The 20,641-nt window shown below is 39.1% G+C and overlaps 1 protein-coding gene across 1 annotated transcript in view; it reads right to left on the minus strand.

Annotated features, from left to right (window-relative positions):
* The window catches only part of hcn2b (hyperpolarization activated cyclic nucleotide-gated potassium channel 2b), a 43,070-nt gene that overhangs the window by 4,295 nt on the left and 18,134 nt on the right, over positions 1 to 20,641 (minus strand). The window contains exons 5-7 of the mRNA XM_035653679.1: positions 10,980 to 11,126; positions 10,336 to 10,576; positions 6,026 to 6,190 (exon numbers count right to left, since the gene is read on the minus strand). Of these exons, the coding sequence (XP_035509572.1) occupies positions 6,026 to 6,190; positions 10,336 to 10,576; positions 10,980 to 11,126 (553 nt within the window). The remainder of the gene's footprint in view (positions 1 to 6,025; positions 6,191 to 10,335; positions 10,577 to 10,979; positions 11,127 to 20,641) is intronic.

The raw sequence follows: 20,641 nt of genomic DNA on the forward strand, positions 1-20,641 counted from the left end.
GGGGGTATTCGTTGAATTTTCCCAGTCGAGAACATTGTTTTTACTGGTGATATATACAACGTTCACTTTGAACGCAGCGATTCACTGCGGTGCATTCAGGTCTTCATTATCGAGAGTGGGGCAATGCGTTGCTGACAAATTGATATATGTTATCGGGAATTTCCTGTTATCGGCCCGATAATTATCGTGCACCCCTAATTTTATTTATGGATTATCCGATGATTCTGTGTAACAAACAGTGGCTTTACTTTTAAATATAATTCAACTTCAGCATATATAAAAATATAACTCTTCAGGTCAACTGGTCATCTTTATTCATGTATAAATGAATAGTGTATGAATTTGGTTTTGTTTGTAATGGCCTTTGTTGTATGAATGTGTGTATAGGTAAATATGACATGAGCCTGTTTACACCCGAAATTAGAATGCGTCTTCACGTGTCTCCAGTGACCACTTGTGATCAGATCTGGCTTCCCCTGCTATATAGGGCTGTACCCTACACAAAATGTTGTCATTCATTGTCCAATATTACTGCGTGTTTTTTTTTTTTCCCCAGTTCAGTGACTAACCCATCACTCTTACCTGCGCTGTGAGCAGCCCTGGAGGAAAGACATTTCCTGCACTGTGGGATTTTATAACTGAAATTTATGAGCAGGACACACACTTTTGCTGTTTTGAATGTGTGGAAATCTTATGTTTTTACATCACAGATGCTGAAGAAAGACATCAATGCCAGGGAAAATAAGAGTGCATGTCGTGCGCCAAAATAACCTTTCACAAAGTTTCAATGAATAACTCCTAAAATTGTGCGATTTTATTTAAGGAAATCTGGGGATATTGACAGACAGTGTGTTCACAAATATCTGCTACTTATTTTGGCAAGCACATAATTTGCATTACAGTGAAGTAAACAGACAGCACATTTTCAAGATGTCAGTTAAGTCGGGAACCAGAAATGTCTCCTATTGCTAAGTCATATCTAAGGGTCGTCCTATTTATTGAAGTGGTGAACTTTTCCATTGCACAAGGGCATTATCCCTTACATAAATTATGGTACATTTTGGTCCATTTTGATTGACGATTTTTTGTCTTTTTTCATGGGGTTTAACATAGAACTCTCTCTCCCAACAGAGACATAGCTCTCTTTAGACTTTTTAATGGTTCCTTTACACAATCAAACAGCTCTATAGATAGACATAGTACTAATAAAAACAAAATATTCTCAAAGACTGGAAGAGACCTACTGCACCGTGCTTTGGAAAGTGGTTGCATGAACTTGTTTTAGTCATTCACATGAAGAAACTGGGATCTAATAATTTAAAATGTGTCTATGTTTAAAGGTCCAGTGAGTAACATTTAGGAGGATCTATTGGCAGAAATGGAATATAATATTCAAAGGTTGGTTTTCATAAGTGTATACTCGCCTATATTCCTGTTTTCATTACCTTAGAATGAGATGTTTTTATCTACAGAGAGGCCTCCATGTTGAACCGTCATATTTCTACAGTAGCCCAGAATGGACAGACCAAACATTGCCTCCAGATTTTCTTTTTGGAAGAGTTTTGCAGCCACTGTAGTTTGTCCTACACACTTAGAAGGCTGAGCTGTATTCAAATGGTTGCAATCTGCAACTTAACCGCTAGATGCCACTGAGTCCTACACCCATGTCCTTAAAGTTGGTTTTTGAGCATGGATTTGTGCATTTACAATATTAACAGAGACGTATAAAAGTTGGTCTTACCTCCACAAGAACATCAAATACATCAGTAGACCACAAAGCCAACCAATCACATGGCTCCACCACCTTCTCCAGGTAGTCTGCTGTGAAGGCCTTCACTTCAGAAGGCTTACAGTCTCCTACACAGATTTGGCCAAATATACATACAAGGACAAAGGTAAGGTATGTAATAACTAAGGATTATTATTATATTGCATTTGTGTAGTTAGTCTACTTACCGAGCATGTAGTCCTGGTACGCCTTGAACCTCTCATAGAACAGCAAGTGGCTGGTCTGAAAGGTGTCAGGAAGACTTGAATTCACACCTCCATGACGCTCACATCTCTGCAGCTGAGTCCCTGACTTTTCAGTGTTAAAGTGGTCTGTCCCACTGTCATCATCCTCATCATCACTCTCATCTTCCTCACCCTCCTCTTCATTCTGAAACAGAGCTTTTGGGAAAAACATACATTTCATGAAAGAGGTTCTCTTTCCTTTTGCTGAGTCTGGGCAAGTGCAAATCTTCCCTAGTTCTAACCTAAGTGTTTACTAAGTAGAGTTTTTAAAAAATCACCAAATTGAAACATGTCACAATTTTATGTAGAGATTAATTCGTACTAAATATGTACACCCATGAACTGCCAGATGTAACTTTTATGTAGCTAGCTGAACCAACTGGAAAAGCTAACTTGCTAATATGTGAGTTTGTTCTATATATCCAAACTGAAATTTGAGAAATGCCATTTAATAATGATGACATTTACAAAAATCATCTCTATGACTCTAAACTAGGGATGGGCATGATTAATCGACGATCGATTAATTGATCATTAAGAATTTCGTCGATGACGTTAATTTTTCATCGATAAAACTAATGCAGGTTCTGTTGCGTAGTGTGAGTCTTGAGGAATGCAATGAATTTCGCTTTGTGTGGCATGCGGGATATAAACATTTTTATACAGGGGATATTTTGAAAAAAAAAAAACGCACAGGCCTACTCGTTTACCTCGATTTTCCGTGTATTCAAAGTAATCATGAAGAGGACAGAGGTTCACGGCGAAGTGTGGTGGTGGGACATTTTTGATTAAACAATGCTAGTTCACTGCCAACCTGCGAAGTTTGTATAAGTACAACACGTGGCACGATCAAATGATGTACCACTTGAACAACGCGCATCCGACCCTGGTTAGTGGCGGTGCATCCTGCTCTCAGTCTCCTACCATCGACTCGATGTTAGCACGGACACAGAGGAGTTGTGTTTATGAGCACCGGCTTCTAGCTGTAGGCTCCGCTGCTTTAGAGCACAGTAGCGCATATCAAGTGTAACCATTGAACGGATCCGGTTTAACTGCCACAAGAGTTGTTCATATTGTAATAACGATCTCAATGAGGAAAACACACTGTGTTTTTGTATTTTCATTGCATTTTGAATATAGCATATAAATAGTGAATTTTAATATAAAAATATTAATGATTAATCGAAAATCGATCATTAATTCTCCCGACGACTGACTAAGACAATTTAATCGAATGCCCATCACTAGTTGGGACCTTCTTATTTGCGCCCAGATGATCCACCATCTGCTGTATCTTGGGGACGAAGAGAGATTCTCAGGAGATGGGCATGTAGGGAAGTGTGACTGTTGGCAACTTGAGTAGCGCATATTGCTCTTCTGCACTACTGTCACTGGTGGTTAGCTTAGTTCTCTGTTGCACACGGCGGTCTAGAGAGCTGGCAAGCAAGCTAGGTTGTTAGTCAGCACAACAGCCCGAGTGATACCCACGAAACAAAGAGGTCTAAAAGGCTGGTGATGAACTCTCTCTCTACTCTCTCTAAAGCAGACAGCTGCCTGGCCAGAAGGAGAAGAATAGGAGGAGGCAGATCCAGACTGTGGTGACTACTGTGCCCTCCGAGCATGTTGCACAGATTCCATCTGTGAACCAAAAACACAGTTTGGCAGGGCTTGGTGATGAGGTTCTCTATCAGGCTCTGGGGAGAGGAAGGAGTGGAATCCCCATTCACTGTGCTGCAGCCTGGAAAAGCCTAGTGGTAACGCAGAGTTCTTCCTCGAGGAGCACCACAAGGCATTCCTCAAAGAAGGTTAGAAACTGGTTACAGCAGGATTATCTGCCTCTGTCTGGTGGCACCAGCCGAGTGGTCAAACACATTCTACAGGCACTTAAGAGTGAGCTGAAAGTGAACAGGGCAACCATCTGATAGGGAGGTAGGCACAAAAGTTGTCTCAGGTGCCAGTGCAGAGCCTTACTGGGGGTTATGAAGCCTTAGAGGTAAGAATCCTTTTGAAGTGGATGCAGTTAGTGAGCTGAAGCTTCCTCGTTTGCAGAACTCACACATCTGTTGAATTGTTTCTTTCATAACAATGCCTATTCATTATCAAGTAACACCTTCACCCCCCCTTAAATCACTGCTTTACAACATCTTCTGCTGATCTTATGTGACACTGTGTTTACACTTTCATGCATTGAGGGTATGAAGACAATGGACAAGGGATTTACCCCTATCCATGTAGGATTGGCTCACAGGTCCAAGACCTGGACCTGTGTGTATGAAAATGTCTGCATGGGTGATGGAGCAAGCCTGGTTGCATCAAAAATATGAGTAATTATGTTCCATCAGGTGGAACTGATCCTAAATAAGCACACCTGGTCACAGATGCTCAACAAAAAAATCTTAAATGTGAATGAACCGAAACATTTGAGTTTGTTTTTTTGCATCGCACTGGATTTTAAAATGAGGATCTTTTGGAGACACTCCAAACAATCATTCTTTACGCTTAAAAGGAACAAAGCTTGCATCATTACTTGCAAGTCTGTATTTTCATTTCATATTCTTAACAAGTCTTCTTAATCGGAGTGTTTGATCCGGATGCCTGATGCCTTCTGACAAACACTCCTGATAAAGCTAAACAAAAGAACACATTATTAGTGATTAATATTCATCAAGAACACAGGGAGCCCAATGGGAATATTTGGTTGGTGGAAGGCCCTTAAGCAGACATGTCAGTACCTCCAAATATGTGAACTGAATTACTGAAGGCTGCTCATGTGTGGAATCTGGCTGCTATGGCAACAGCTGGCAGGTGGCGGGTGCAGGGCTTTTGTAAACATGTGAAGTGTGGTCATGTGACAGGGGGATGTGACATCTGCAGCACTGCTGACCTTGGGGGGGCAAGAAAAATATCATGTTTCTTTTTTTTTGCTAACAAGGGGCACCTAAGACTTCACTGGGATAAAGCATTCTCTGTGAATGTTTGTATGTGTGTGTGTGTGTGCATCCTAACCAAAGATGTTAAACCAAAGTCACTGCTGAACAATTCATTTTTTCAATCAGTAAACTAAGAGAGTACAAAGGTAAAAAAAAAGTCACATTGCTCAGCAGTTTCTGACATGATACCCACAAGTTTCAATATATGTTAAATAACATTTCCAAAATGGCATATATGCACAGAAAAAACATTAAATTGCTGGGATAAATTTACATATTAAATGATTCACAGCCATGAATACATTTTTAGCTTCGACTCCTTCCCCCAACACACACATTGTCCTTGTTAGGATCATCCATACAGTAAATCACAGCTGTCAGATAGTGCAGTGTTTTGACAAAGACATCACGTTAATGAATGAATACATTTTCCTTATGCTTGATTTCATCTGCTTATGCAGATACCATACCTGTCGCTTTTATCAGTGAAGCGTAATGCCAATTATCCATGACAAAACCTCCAAGACACAGTTCATATATTAGGTCTGGATGGAAAGATTGATTTGTTACATTTTTGTATTTACTGTAGATTTACAATAAAGGGATTGAAATTAAAAGCCACATGGACTCACGTGTGCTTATTGAATGGACAGAGATTTGATGACTTGTCTGTGAGACTGAAACCAAATCTCCATGGTTTGGATAGGCATGTGTATTTATGACAACTTTAAGCTAGCATAAAAACTTTAGCTATAAGATGTCCACATTTATCTGTGTATAAATGTACCTGTCATTGTGTTGGATGGGCAAAGTGAAAACAAGTAATGAGAAAATTGCTTGGCATGACCGAAAACTGGGAATGATAACATGCAGTTTGAAAGGCGCTGTTCACTTCTGCCCTAATTAACCACAAAAAAAACCAAGATCCAAAATAAATCATTGGGACTATTACTGACCAGTTATACAAAGGTTTGGACATCTTTACACACCAATGAACACTAAGTTAAACTGTAATTTATTGTTAAACAATATCAAATGAAAGCAACTGGTGGAGTTTTTGTTGAACCAGGTGGCAGTCTTACCTATCCTGTCCAATCTGTCAATGGCAACTGTCTCAAAGGCCCTCCTCATCATGGGATACTCCTCCAGCACCTCATTGAAATTGTCCACAGAGAGAGAGTACAGGCGACAGTAGGTGTCTGCTCGCACACTGGCCGTCCGTCTGCCACGGGTCAGCAGGCAGATCTCTGATGGGGTGAAAGAGAAACCAGACAGGACACAGTCAGATCACAAGATGGCAGACAGACATATTTCCGGGTGTCATACTGTGATAGAGAAAAGAACAGAGATGCTATAAATGAGGAGAGATTTGTCAAGCAGTCTGAAAATGGCATCCCCGCTATTAGACTATTACAAAACAACATGCACAAAAGATCTTTTATTGAAGACGATTAAAATTTTTGCGGCTTGAAGTCTTGTCAGGAAGTTCTTGGTTTGTAGCCTGAGCTGATGTCCATATGCATCAATACTACTAGAAGTGAGTAATTCATACCACCTTAAGCCAAACATTCACTCTAAATATCACTTTAGGATACTGTATGTGCAATAAGTTTGATTGTTTTCCATACACTTTGGCCCAAACGTTCAGGGTCATTTCAGTCATTTAAATATTTGGATTCATCAAGCGTTTGAAAGTCTGGGCTGAAATTCCAGGCCTTAAACAAATGTGTGCTCAGAATGAAATTGGTTTTGCATGCAGTGGCTGTGTGTAGTCAGTCTGACCCACTGACAGAAAAACAGAGTATTTCCTCCAGCACTGACAGCTGTGTGAAGGACTCACACTCTATATTTGGAGATGTGCAGCTAAGCTTCATTACGTTCAGTTGTTCGCCTCCCTTTCCCCCAGTATCTTCTTCTCTCTAGCTTCTTTTATGGGCTGGAGCTGACTGTCTTGACAACCATATGCCCCCCTCCCCCCAAAAAAAGGTCAACCTCCTCTGACTCTCTGTGGGAAAGGGAGAAAAATAACGAAACACAAGGACTGTTACTGAGTGTTCGTGACTGTGGTGTCTCCAGCAGCAAGCAGGGTGCTTCAGAAACCAAATAAACCAGGAGGGCTTCAAGAAAAACTGAAGACACACAAACCTATGGATATCATTTAAAAGCATAAAAATAATAGTCAGTCTTTATACTAAGCTACTAGCTAACTGGCTGCTGGTTCTAGCTTCCTATTTACTGCACAGACATGACATGGTATCAATATTGAAGAAAATTTCTAACTATTCTTTTGAGGCAAAAAAAAGTTGTAAGATCAACCATCATGGCAGGATCTAGGCCAGGGGTTCCCAAACTTTTTCATGTCTTGGACCCCCACAATAGATGCACATTAGACTACAGAGCCCCAATTTGAGTGGGTTTTGTCTTAAGGAATATTTTTTATTTTATTTTTAGGTTTGAAGATAATAAAGTTTTCATAGTCAATCAATGATCAAACTGGGATCACTAAAAATTACAATCAATCTAAACAGCCAAGCCTAATTCTTCCCTTGTTCCAACCGCCAAAAACTGTGAAAATCATTTATTTCTGCTGGGGATCCTGACAACGCCCTCAAGGACCCCGTTTGATTCCCGGAAAACCACTGATCTACGCCTCAACTGCCAGACATTTTCAGGGTGTCTTCCCTTGCATATAAACACTCAGACTGTCTGTATACAACAGATGCATACTGTACATACGGTACATTCACATACACTGACACACACTCACCGACTATGAGTCAAGATACAGTAGCTTTTTATTCAGAGGTTATTTAAGTGTGACCTTGGGCATGACCATGTGTTTTGCCTATTTGATAAAGGATTTATATATCCTCAGTAGATTAATGATTAATAGCCTCTGCAGATAGACGCTCTACAGCTTAATGGAAGTAAAAGCTGTGGGATGTAAAGCTCTTTAGACACAACACACAACTACGACATGTAGTCATAGTATTACTCTGTCTACTGATGAATTTGTTGATTCTAAATATAAAGCATAGTCAAATTAGCTAAATGTCAGTGTAAATACATATTAAGTTACAAGTTTACACATTTTATTTTTTTCTGAGTTTTGTCTAGTAATGTTCGAGAAAGTTTTAAGTGTTACAGATTCAACAGTTTTGTGAGCTTGGTGGAAAAATCCAAAAGAAGCCCCAGATGTCCTTTCATAAATTGTCACTTGGGATCTTCCTTGTTATGCATAACACAACCATTTGCATTTTACTTGTATCATTAGTGGGAAGTGCTGGATGTGGATAACTAATGAAACCATCGGGGCGGCATTAAAAAGCTGTCCAAACCACTGGGTAACCATTTATAGCTTGTGGATGGGACAACTGTCATCCTCAAATATCATTAAAAATACAGAGAAATCCAGGATGGGTACAGTGAATTTTAGCAGTGATTTGAATATTCCAAGCACTGTGTGCATTAATGACTGACCTTTAGCCTCAGATACACTGTTTCCTGTTCCCATTAGTAGAAACTATAATTTCCTAAATCCTCTTTTACAGTTTTATTGCCTGATATGTTCCCAGTGAAACTCATCCTGTTTCTGGTACTCATATAAACATATTCTCTCCCTTGTTCTCGTTCAGAAAATGTATGCCAGTTCATAGATAATCAGTTAACTACATAAGCCGCTCCATCTGCAGTTTATATATAAATATAAATTATTTTAATTACAAGACACAAAAGTGACTTTGAGGCAACATATTGGGAAAGCTTTGGCAGTTCAGACTAGTCACAACAGCAGTAACACAAACCTCTGCAGACTAATAGTCAGCTAGTGAATTTGCAAATCTACAAAACTCCAAATATTGTTACCAAATCCAATTTAGGCAAGCATAAAACAGTTATTTAATGAACAAATGCTAAGTGATGGATGAACAAGGGGTACAATGTGTTTCCAGATAGTAACTTCCAAAGAAATAAACAACAAACAAGTAATTTCCCCACGGGGATTATTAAAGTATTTCTGATTCTGATTCTGATTCTGAAATAGCCAAAAGCTGCAGACTCAGCTGCATTTACAGCCATAGAAAATAGTATGCAAAGCTCTGTCTCATTTCTAAATGTATTAATACAATAATGGAACCGATCCAACCAAGGTTTACCAATGAGGAACGTGTGCCAATAGTACAGGCCAAGAAATCGAAATGACAGGAGATACAGTATTGCTTTTCTGTAGCATGTGTAATCAACACTCTTTGTCTGACTCCTAATGTTTCTAACCCCTAATCTTAATACATTCTATAAATATGAATTGGAACAAAGTCACGTTTGGCCTGACATCACTATGTACTTCCTGCTACTAACTAATTGAGAGATTTTACCATAAATACACACAGCACTGCACCACCCTGCTGTGGTTAAACCATGTTGTCCCTCCAGTTCAAGCCTATGAAGAGACCTGTGATTTCCTCCCTGAAGGCAGGAAGGACTATTACAAATGGTGCCTATCATCACCGTTGTGCTGTGCTAATTAGCTGTTATTAATTGGATGAGTGTATGTGTGATGTGTACGTGCGTGTGTGTCTTTACCACTCCAACAGTGCCCTTTGGCTGCTGGCACATCAACATTACTGCCGATGAACTGCGGTCCGCTGCAGAGAGCACCGGATGTTAAAAATGCAGCCCAAACCATCAACCCACAAGACATAAAACTGTGTGTGTGTGTTTGTGCACGCCTGTGTGGGTTCATGGGTGGCGATAGCAGCAGAAGCACCACAGGTTTTTAAACAACCACAGAGAAACAACAGCCTGAGAAAGTGGGACAGAAGTTAGCTGTGAGGCAGGACTGCACAAAAAGTCCAAGCAGAATGTCAGGGTGCTGTTTTATTCCCTTTATCTGTTTGTTGCTACAATATTTTTATGTAAATAGTAAAGACATTTGTGATATTACTGTAGTGGATTTCATTTGGATGTAGCAGATTTCGAAGTGTAAACAGAGTGTAAATGCCTGCAAGCATTGAATAAAATAATTTCTTATATTATATTATGTTCTACCCTATTATTTATGTTGTGTTATGTTCCTTTCCATGTTGTTCTATTCTAGTCTGTTATGTTATATTATGTTTTACTCTACTCAGTTATCTTCAATCCTATTATTCTGTTCCATTGTGTTAAGAACAGAATAAAATGGAATATAGTAGAAGAACAGAGTAGAATATAACTGTTCTGTTCTATCCTATCATTCTATTATATTAAACTTCTTTCTGTTATGTTAAATTAAGTTCCATCCTGCTTCATCCTTCTATTTTGTTGTTATAAACAGAACATAATAAGATAGAACAGAACACAATAGAATAGAGCAGTAAATGATGATCCTAAGGTGACAAAGACAGTGACATACCACCAAAATAGGATCCATCCATCAGCTTCATGCCGATGCTTCCTTTGGTGAGGACGGTGACCACCCCGTGCTGGATGAAGTACATCTTCTTGCCGATGGTGCCCTCTCTGACAATGTAGTCTTTGGGCTGGAAGACTTCAAATCTCAGTTTGGTCAGCATGGCTGTCACAAAGTTGGGATCAGCGTTGGCAAACAGTGGCATGGAGGCCACCAGCTTACGGCAGTTGAAGTTGACGATTTCCTTTATGGTAATAGGAAACGGCGTGGGATCATAATGTTGTATTGGATGTCATAAGATTGTCTATCTCAGTTTGTGTTTCCTTTGAAGCAAGCGGACCTTGTTATCTCTCTACTGGAGTAAACATGGAGTTTCTGTTGGCAGCATGAAAAACTTTTCTGTTTCTTTCTTTTAAAATTCAGTAATTTTAAGTAAGTTCAGGTGACTACCTTGCAGTAAGTAAGTAAATCGATACAGAAAGTTCTGGAAATTACATTTTTAACTACCAGGTTATGTGTTTTTTTGTGCAGAAGGAGACTACAGCTGTTGTAATCAATTTATTCTGGTCCACTTACTCTGTGGGAGAGCTGAGAAGTGTGTGTATTTGTGGGTGAATGAGCAAGTGGATGCTTGGGTGTTTTCATACCTCGCGCAGAGGCTCATTAAGCTCCTCCAGGATGCTCTCTTCATCAAACATCTTGCCCTGGTATCTGTGCTCATAGTAGTCATGGATTTTCTGTCGGAAGTCGGCTGGTAGTTTGTGGAACGACATGTACTGCTCCACTTGTTTGTACTGGAGAATGGAGAGAGGCATGAGAGATAGTAGTGAGGAGAAACAGAAGCATGAATCAATGAAAACAGCACTCAGCAGCTCTTTTGTTAATTGTGACAAGAAGAAGTTTGAGAAGTTTGTTTTAAACTGCAGCATCATGGCAAAATCACAGCAGCTGTGGGCATGCCGTGCATTTCTCATTTATGCTCAAAAGGTTTTCTCAGTCTGTCTTATCATCAGCCGTAGCTCGTTCATGTCTGCAGATTTTGAGACATACAGATTTGCAAACATGAAGATCCTGTGATCCACTTTTTTCTTGGAGCTATGAGGGGAAAGCTGTGATGAAGCTGTTAAGGAAACATGACAGCTCTGTTAAGCCCACGAGGATTCATCACGCTCTACTGTGTCTAGAGAAGAAAGATGCTGCTATTGTACATCTTATCCACAGTGAGTCTCTCTCTGTCTCTGGTGGTCTCGGTGTACAAAATGTTTTATTTTGAAAGGACAAATCTACAAAAAAAATATTATCAGGCTTTGGGGAAATGTGTCTATTGTTGTTCTGTGTTTTTTATTTTCATCAAATTCATCAAAATATATGAACTCTTCCATGATCTGTGAAGACCAGAAAAAAAACTATACAGGTAAATGGAACTAGTGAGCATTTGTGTACCCATGTTACTATTCTGAGAAAGGAAGATGTTTGTTATTTATGTTGGAATTGATAAATATGTAACTATGTAGCTAGCAAAAAAAATAAAAAATGCTGAAAATGGAAGTTGGCTGCAGCACATTGTGTTTGCTCACCCAAGTGATTCACACCATCACATATTTACCACTGTTATGTTTATCTACATCAAATGCAGCCTGAATGTCCACTTCTCTCAACTCGTTATGATGCTCCATAACACATTTCATGCCTGGATTCCCTGTGAAAATAGCAGCTGCTATAGCTTCTCTCACTGTACACAAAATGGCTCTTGGGTTTGTTTTATTTATACCAGGAAGATGGTATGTGGTTTGCACGTCACCATCTTCCTGTAAAAAAAAAAAAAAAAATATTAATATATATATATATAATATTATTATATATATCACATATATATATATATACACCCTTACATTCACACACAACAACATCTTGAGGGTGAAAGAGTGGCCGCATAACTTGAGAACGGTTCACTTCCTGTTGCATTAGCAGCAGACTCACTGGTATATGAAAAAAGCAAAAATCTCATTGGGTAAAAAAACAAACAACAAAAAGAAAACCTTGCAAGCTGTAATATAAAATATGAATGAAAATAATCTTTTCATTAACCCAAAGACAGAAACGCTGTTTTAAAACGTATCAATACTGTGCATCCTTGTGGCCCTGTTGTTTGAATGGCTTTTAAATGTTACATAGGTATCCATACTGTGTTTGTGTTTGTGTGTTAAGCAGCATGAGTCATCCCATCCCATCCCAGAGCAATACAGATAAAATCCTCGATCACAATACATCTATTTTACTTTGTGATATCAATATACATCATGGCATTGTGCATTTTCTGGAAAATTCATCGCACTGATAATATATTATGTACATTTCTACCACATTATAACATGTGATGTGTATGTTGTCTTGCAGTTTATATGCAGTGTTGGATACTGACGCATTACTTCCTAACGTGTTACAGTAGTGTCGTGACTTTTTACAGTAATGACCAGTGTAAGGGGATTACAATTTGACATTCAGTAATTACATAGCAATTATTAATCCCAGTAATTCTCTGTGACTTTGACCTTTTAGGAGTCGGCTCATTGATTGTTTTACCGGTTCTGTATATTCAGTGGACCGACTGGTCCAGGACGTGTTAGCTTGGCGCACAGAGGTACAGGAGGTTGTTCTACCAAAGGAGGAGAAAGCTGTCTTATTTACTGTTAAGTCTTCCTAGCTGGCAAGTCAACATTCAGGTTGAGAGTTGTTTAAAGTCACCTTTAATGGAGCTGGGCGGATGCACCTATTTACTTTTAGACAATGTATTGACTGAGGTGTAGAAATAGTGCAGTATATATAACAGAAGATGATCTCTAGCTGCCTCTGTGATACATGTATCAAGAGGAATCCAATTCTTTAATCATCTAGAGTGCCGATACCTTCCTGCTTGTGAGTCTTGACCACACAGTCACGAAGGACACACCACGTATGGAGGACCGTGGGGGCACTGACAGTGACCTTGCCTGTAACAGTCGATGACACATGCATGGGATAGGATGGCTCGCTGTCAAGGAAATTGCATTTTGTCACACTGTAAGGTGACATATGGGTTAGAGAAGAAAATGCCGGCTTGACCCTGGTGGCATTGGTGACACGACAAATCACAATATCCTTAATACAGCACAGACTGGCTGACATGGTAGCACATCATTCATTTTGTTTCTCTACAGGAGGATTTTCTTTCCATAATTTAAAGCAGACAGTGGTTTTTATGAAAGGGAAAAAAAACTGGTTTACGTAAGAATTGCAATGTCGGTGGAAGAAAGTGATTTGTTCCTATTTTTAATGTTTTTTGTTCTATTTGTTCTTCAGTGTGATGTATATACTGCAGAAATAAATACATACACAGTGATACAGTTCAGCATGACCTTAAACGTGACAAAATGAAAATCCGAGTGGATCACTTACTTTAATGAACCCATTTATGAAATTACATCTGCAAAACAATTTACTGCATCCTTCTTTTTTACGTAAACCAATTTTAATCTCAATCTCTTTTAGTCTTAATTAATTGCCTCAGGCCATGGTTCATTTAGCATTAAAAGCCATGGCAGTGCTAAATGAAAACCTTACAGCTCGTCATCCTCAGCCATCTTTTCAGATTTCCAACTCAGCTGGAAAGTAGACAGATAATTCAGACAACAACAATCTGAATTATTAAGATATATCTGTTTAGGACATAAGAGGGGATTCCCTAAAATGAATGTACTCCCAACCAATAAAACAATAAAAGGACTAAGGCCATTTCACCTAAACCTGACACATTTCTCCCCATTTTCCATGTGTCAGTAACAATAAACAAGCAGCTGACTTCCAGAGAATCTAGCTCATTCAATCAAGCGTGGGAATAAACTGGGAGGCTCCTATTAAGTGTTTCCTGCCTCGGGATTCAGTGTGTGGCAGTCTCAATTAAACTGAAATGACAACTCTCTCTCTCTCTCGTTCCCTCTCTTCTTTAAAAGTGGTTGTTGAAGGATCAGAGTTTTATTGACTTTCTAATTTTTTCAGCATTAGACTTAGATCAGTGACCATGTCACTCAAACTCAGTGTGATATGAGTGAGACTCAAATTAAAAAAAAGGAAACCTTTTCACTTTTTTCACTACAAAATTTGATGTATGATGTAGAAGGGAAGCTGAGAGGGACATATAAAGAAAATATGTTTTGGAAATCTATTATGCATACTGTGTTGCTATGTGGCCATGTTTGTTTTGATGTTAAAGAAAAAAATAAAGGGGAAGATGGGAGAGATGACATTGAACTGTCAGTGAATGCTCTGACTCGGAAACACATTAAAGACATAGATAGAACAAATGCCCGTTTTTATAGCTAATACACATTGCAAAATTTCAAAGAAGGCAACAAAAACTTAAAAATACTCTCTAAGTCCCATTAATTTCAACACAGGCAAACATACACATGCCTGACAGCTAAGATTCTCCTAAACTGTAAATGCAGTGTCCGTCTTATAAAATCAAGCTTTGTGGCTGGGGATGCAGATAAGACCCTCCTGCAGTACTTTTATAAACTAACAAATGAATTACATTTCTCAAATCCAATCCGTTCCTCTCAGCCTGTGGACTTTGTTAAGGGGGGGTTGGGTGGGGACAGGGCAAGGCAGCACAGAGGTTTTTTATGGGACATAAAGCTCCTAGTTGGTGGCTTGCGAGCATGATGCATGGCTGTCACTGTAAGCTGCCACAGAGGGAAGGAAGAAATTGAATTGGGCCTCCTATTAATGGGCCATGTCACTGAGCGTCAGGGCTCAGGATGTGACAAGTCTTATATCTCTGTGTGTGTGTGTGTGTATGTGTATGTGTGTTTGTGTGTGTGTGTGTGTGTGTGTATAAAACCCAAGTTGACTTCAGTAGCATCCTTTAGCTCATGGGGGAGCGGAGACAGACCCACAGAAACAAACACACAAATGTGCACACAAACCCCTCAGGCACACACAAATCTGAGCGCATACACTCACTACACTCCCAATATGTGTGGTGATGATGACATGGAGGGACTGAAATAAACATGTCAGAAGAGACAAGGTTCACAGTGTTCATGTTATAAAATGTGTGATGTAAGTCAGCAAGTTTTTTTAAAAACTTGTATCCTGATTTTATTATTCACCAATATATTTCTAATATTAGACATTTGCTCTCTTTAAGAAGTGCACTTCATATATATAAACCAAAAATAAAAGAGAAATGCGAATGATCATTTCAAATAAATATTAGGTGAAGTTGAGCATGAAACTACACTCTTATCTCTGTATGAGTCTTTCCATCAACCATGAGATGTTGTTGAAAGCTCAAGAAAGTAAGTGGACCTTGATTTCAATTTGATTTTTTCTCAAACTCAAGCTGATGTGTCTAATCTATCAAATCAAAGTGCCAAAAACACCAAGTAGCGTAGTAGTGGTAAGTTATGAAGTCGCTGTTTGATTGTGTCAAGGCCCAGTGGCTCTGTGTTCATCACCGGAGGCCCCCAGGGGTCCCATCTCCCTCCTCTCCCCCCTGCTCTATGGCTCTTAAGGGGGAGGAAGTGATGAGGAGGAGTAGCAGGAGTGCAGTTACATAATGGCTAATGCCCTCTGTCCATGTGCGGTGTCCGCTGGCAGATGGTGTATTGCCCAACAGTCAAGGGCGAATGGACAGATGAAGCAGGGGAGGGCTGGAGATGAGAAAAGTGTTGTGGAGAAACACGGGATGAGGGCACCAGTCAACTCAACGTGAAGGAGGGGATGACAAAGGAATACTGAGCTGCTTGTTTTTACGGTAGTATCGTCTGTGAACACCCACAACCTCTCGCGAGCCACCTCTTAAACACTGGCCACGTCATATTCGCACGTTTTCAAATGGTTATGTTTCCTGTGAACAGAGACAGTGATTCCCAACCAGGGGTACTTGTGTCCCAGGGGATGGGGTATTTCCGCAGTTGGCACTGAGTATGTGGAAATATTGTGGAGTCTTTAACTTGAAAAAACTAAAATTATAATTTATTTAATCATTTTAATATATTATATATATTTTTTAATATACGTATATTTGTGTTTAAGAGGGAAACGACCATCCACACAGGATTACAAATTGGTGTGATGCTGATCTTTGGTAAATTTGTCACAATGTTAGCTAAAAGTAGCAATAAATGGTGTAAATGGTTTACCCGAAGAATGGATAAACTGGTAATATAATCAACAAATGTTAATGGATAAACAGGTGAAATAAAAAAAAGCTAAAAGTAATGAATAAATGCTTGAAATAGTAAAGGTAATGGGTGAATAGTTGAAATAAAAGTTCAAAGTAATTGATAAATAGTTGAAATAGTAAGAGAAAAGTAATGCATTACTTTTTGCTACAGATGTCACAATACCAGAAATTTAGTAGTCAATACCAGTGAAATTCCAGGATTCTCCTACCTGAATGAACTGCATTCTGTTTAGTGTTTAATTTCGTCATCTACATCTTTTGCGCAGATTACATTAATGAATTAATCATATTTGATTATTGTTTGTGCGGCTTTTGTTGCACTTGCAGTGGCGTGGAGAGTTTGTGGCTCTCCACTGCTCTCTGCTCGCCAGAGGCTCAGCCCCACCCGCAGCGGTGTTTCACTGTGGGTTGATCGACTGATCTCCCGCACACACAGCAAAGCGGACTTCCATACTTTTAGATAACTATTGGTTGAAAAAGTAAAAAGTAATGCATAAAAGATTGAAAAGTCTAGCTTCTTCCACACCAACTGGTAGTAGTACAAATGCAAACTCAACCAGACCGACCTAAACACTGACAATTCAACTGTACGAACATTTGTTGACAGTTGGGCATTACCGCTATACAGTGTTATAACACCCCCCTCTCTTATCTCACACTTACTCTGTGTGTGTGTGTGTATTTATATTCCTGTCCCTGGACTGCTTAACACACCACTAACCAAACAACATGTGTCCATTCTGATAAAGCAAAACTCTTAAATCTATATTAAACAGTTATAATCAGTATCTCTCTTTGGTCTGTGGGGTGGCTGCCTGCAGAGAGAAGAAGATGCTTAGTTCTGGAGCTATTATGGCTGTCTCAACACTGAGTGCGATGCTAACTGTTTACTCTGTGTTATGTCAATACAAGTCCACGCTGTCACTAGCATTTACACTATCTTAAAGCAAAGAATGTGTTTTGTCAGAGAGGCGAGTTCCAACCCATAGCTCTGTCTCCAGTCTGGTATCTGATGGCGAGACTTATTGCGGACTGCAGCGCAGCATGGTTCACTTCATTGGTTAATGATGAACAAACAGTCATGGAGGACTGGAGACAGGCGAGATGAGTGGTCTTAGTACATCCTAGCAGGGTGTTGCCACTTTGTTCATTATTTCACTGTTGTGCATCATGGAAGAAGAGGAGAATGAGAGTGATAGCAGGAACTGATTGCCGCAGACGTCACATCACTGATAGAGTACAGCCACACGTAACTGACATAGAACAGAGACTCCAGCATAGACTCAGCAGCTCATTTGCCATTTCTCTCATTTTTTCTCTTTAGTTTCTGTGCTTGCTGCAAGAGGACATCCTTTAGACTTATGGCATTAATGTCAAACAGCCCATCTAGAAACCAATTATAATATAATTGTATAGAAACCTTACCCAACTATGTTATATACCACATTTGGTGAGGACTGGATGAAGTTTGTAGGATGAATTGTCGGCTTTTAATGATCAGCTTGAACCAAAAAAGTATATTATATATATGATATTATTCGAATTATATTCCTCTACACCTCCGGGAGTTATGAGGCAAAATGTTAAATGTTACATAACTGGCCACTTGGTAGTGCTATTCCTTGCCAAACATTAATCACATCCTCCTTAGACACTGACCTAACTTGCCAGCACATTCCAATAAAAATCTGCCAATAACTTTTTGAGATTTTAAGGACAACAAAATAAGAAACATTGTTTAGTTAAATGCTATTTTCAAAGTTTACAAAGTTCATTACAGGAAAGCATAAAGGCAAGTATGAAATGATAAAATACAAAATAATACAGCATAAAGCGCAAAGGAGAATAGAAAACATGATCAAAAGAAAGATTATATGGTTAAGGAAAAATGGGAGAGCTTTAGGAGGTATATGGCTGGAGGGAACAACATAACTTGAGAAGAATGTGATGGTTTGGTACAGTACTGGAGCCAGACTGATATGGGTTTTTTGAGATTGATACCGATACCAATTTAAAGGGGGAAAAGTTACCAATATGACAGTCGATATAGTGAATTTTTAAGTTTACACTGATTTGGTCATGCAAAGATACTCAGAAGGCTGCTTTGTTAAATAACCTAGTTAAAGAATATTTAAGTTAAATATTATTTAGCATGTTAAATAATTTAACATATAGGCTACACTGTCAGCCAATACTAGAAATGAACACTTAGAAAGTAAAGAATAAATAAAAATAAAACACTACAAGCCTTTTTTATATACCAAAAGAAAAGAAAAAAAATATTTATAGAAATGTATATACCGGTATGTACATCTATATATATATATATATATTTTATACATACTATATACATAGAAATCATCATCATCTTAACATCAGTAAGACTGAATCATTTAAGTTTAAAATAAGTTTATAATAACTTAAAAAAAACGTAAAAACATCAATATGTCCGTGTCACACAGTCCACAACCTTGATAGGCAGTTTTCTGTTGAATTTCTTGAATGTTATTTATTATTTTGTATTTTGAGTAAACTGGCCCTTTAAATTATGCTCTGTCTTTTACCAACATCACTGAGGTGAAACTGAGGCCACACATCACCCGCTGTGTGTTTGTGTGTATCCACCATACACAGTTATACTTGGTGCATCGATGGTGTACCCCAGATCCATTGATAATGTGTCCATTCCCTTCTGCATTTAGCATGCTCATGAATCCGACACATACATAGCTTCATTACTTTTTAAAGACCACCACAGCCCCTCCCACAGAAGAGTTGGTCTGCTATAAACTCAATGTCATCATGGATGCTCACTGATATCATGACCTAGAAAATAAAGCAACATGATTATCTCTCCAACATAATGCATAACCAAGTGCCAGAATATAAACAGAATAAAGCTATACGGCCAAAACAGCATACGACGCAGAAAGACAGACGTAAACCTGATCACCTTTTGTTCTAAACATTCGCCAGAGGCTTCAACTAAACAGCAAAGCTTGACCAATCACTCTGATGTGTATGTGCGTGTCTGCATGCATGTGCACGAGTGATAGATAGCATAAGACATCTCCACATCACGCAGGATCTAAGAAAGCTAACAAGACACAGAGCACCGCTGACACCATGGCCTTATAAAGCAGGAGTGTGCTCCCCGCCCCGGCCTGCAGACACAGAAAGCTTTGATCTGCCGTTGTACGGAGATGACAGACAGGGCGAGGCCCAGCGAGCTGCAGCCATGAATATCGAACTAATGGAACAGATGCTGTTCCTATCAAAGTGTGTTGGAATCAAATGAGCAAACCTTCTCTCTTAATATCAAATGTGATAACCTTATCCACATTGTTGTAGAGGACAAGCACCCCAAACAAATGGGGTCTCCTTATGGTGTCTTGCCATTCTCTAGAGGGGCCACCTGGGAACAGGTAAGGTAATGCTGTAGCTAACCCCCTGATTTATTTCACCAGTTATCTAAAGATAGACTGTAGTAAAACCATCACTCCTTTTTTCTATTAATTTCTCCACAAAAGCTAGCAAGCTGTACTAATTATTTAGATAGTTTGAGTTTAAAGGGTTGCTTCACCCAAATTACAAACAGCTGTAGTGGTATCTAGCCATGAAGGTTAAGATTTAGTTTTTGAAGTTTTTGAGATATCCTTCCCTGAGATTTCTGCTGCCACACCAATACAATGAGAAATGAAATATAAAATAAAAAATCTCAACATCTCTTGTGTCCCAGTGACTCTGGATAATCCACAGAACACACAGTCTACAGTTTTCATGGGGATTATTTCTTTGGTAGAAAATAGTTCCAATAAAAAAATGTTTACAGCATGGACTGTGGATTATTCGGAGTGACCAGGACATTGTTTCTGAAAAGATTTGGGGATGGATTTACCTAAAGAATAATTTGATATTGGGATTTATAGGTAAAACGCTCATTCATTCTCTTTTTTATTAAATATACACCGAAGCACCATACGCAACAATGCACTGTGTGTTCTGACACCTTTCTGTCAGAACCATTGATGCAAGTGGGTCCAATTTTGCCTTTATTTCATAGGACAGCTTAAGATGGAC

Source organism: Morone saxatilis, unplaced genomic scaffold, assembly GCF_004916995.1.
Source record: "Morone saxatilis isolate NCDOM2014 unplaced genomic scaffold, NCSU_SB_2.0 Contig12, whole genome shotgun sequence".
NCBI lineage: Eukaryota > Metazoa > Chordata > Actinopteri > Moronidae > Morone > Morone saxatilis.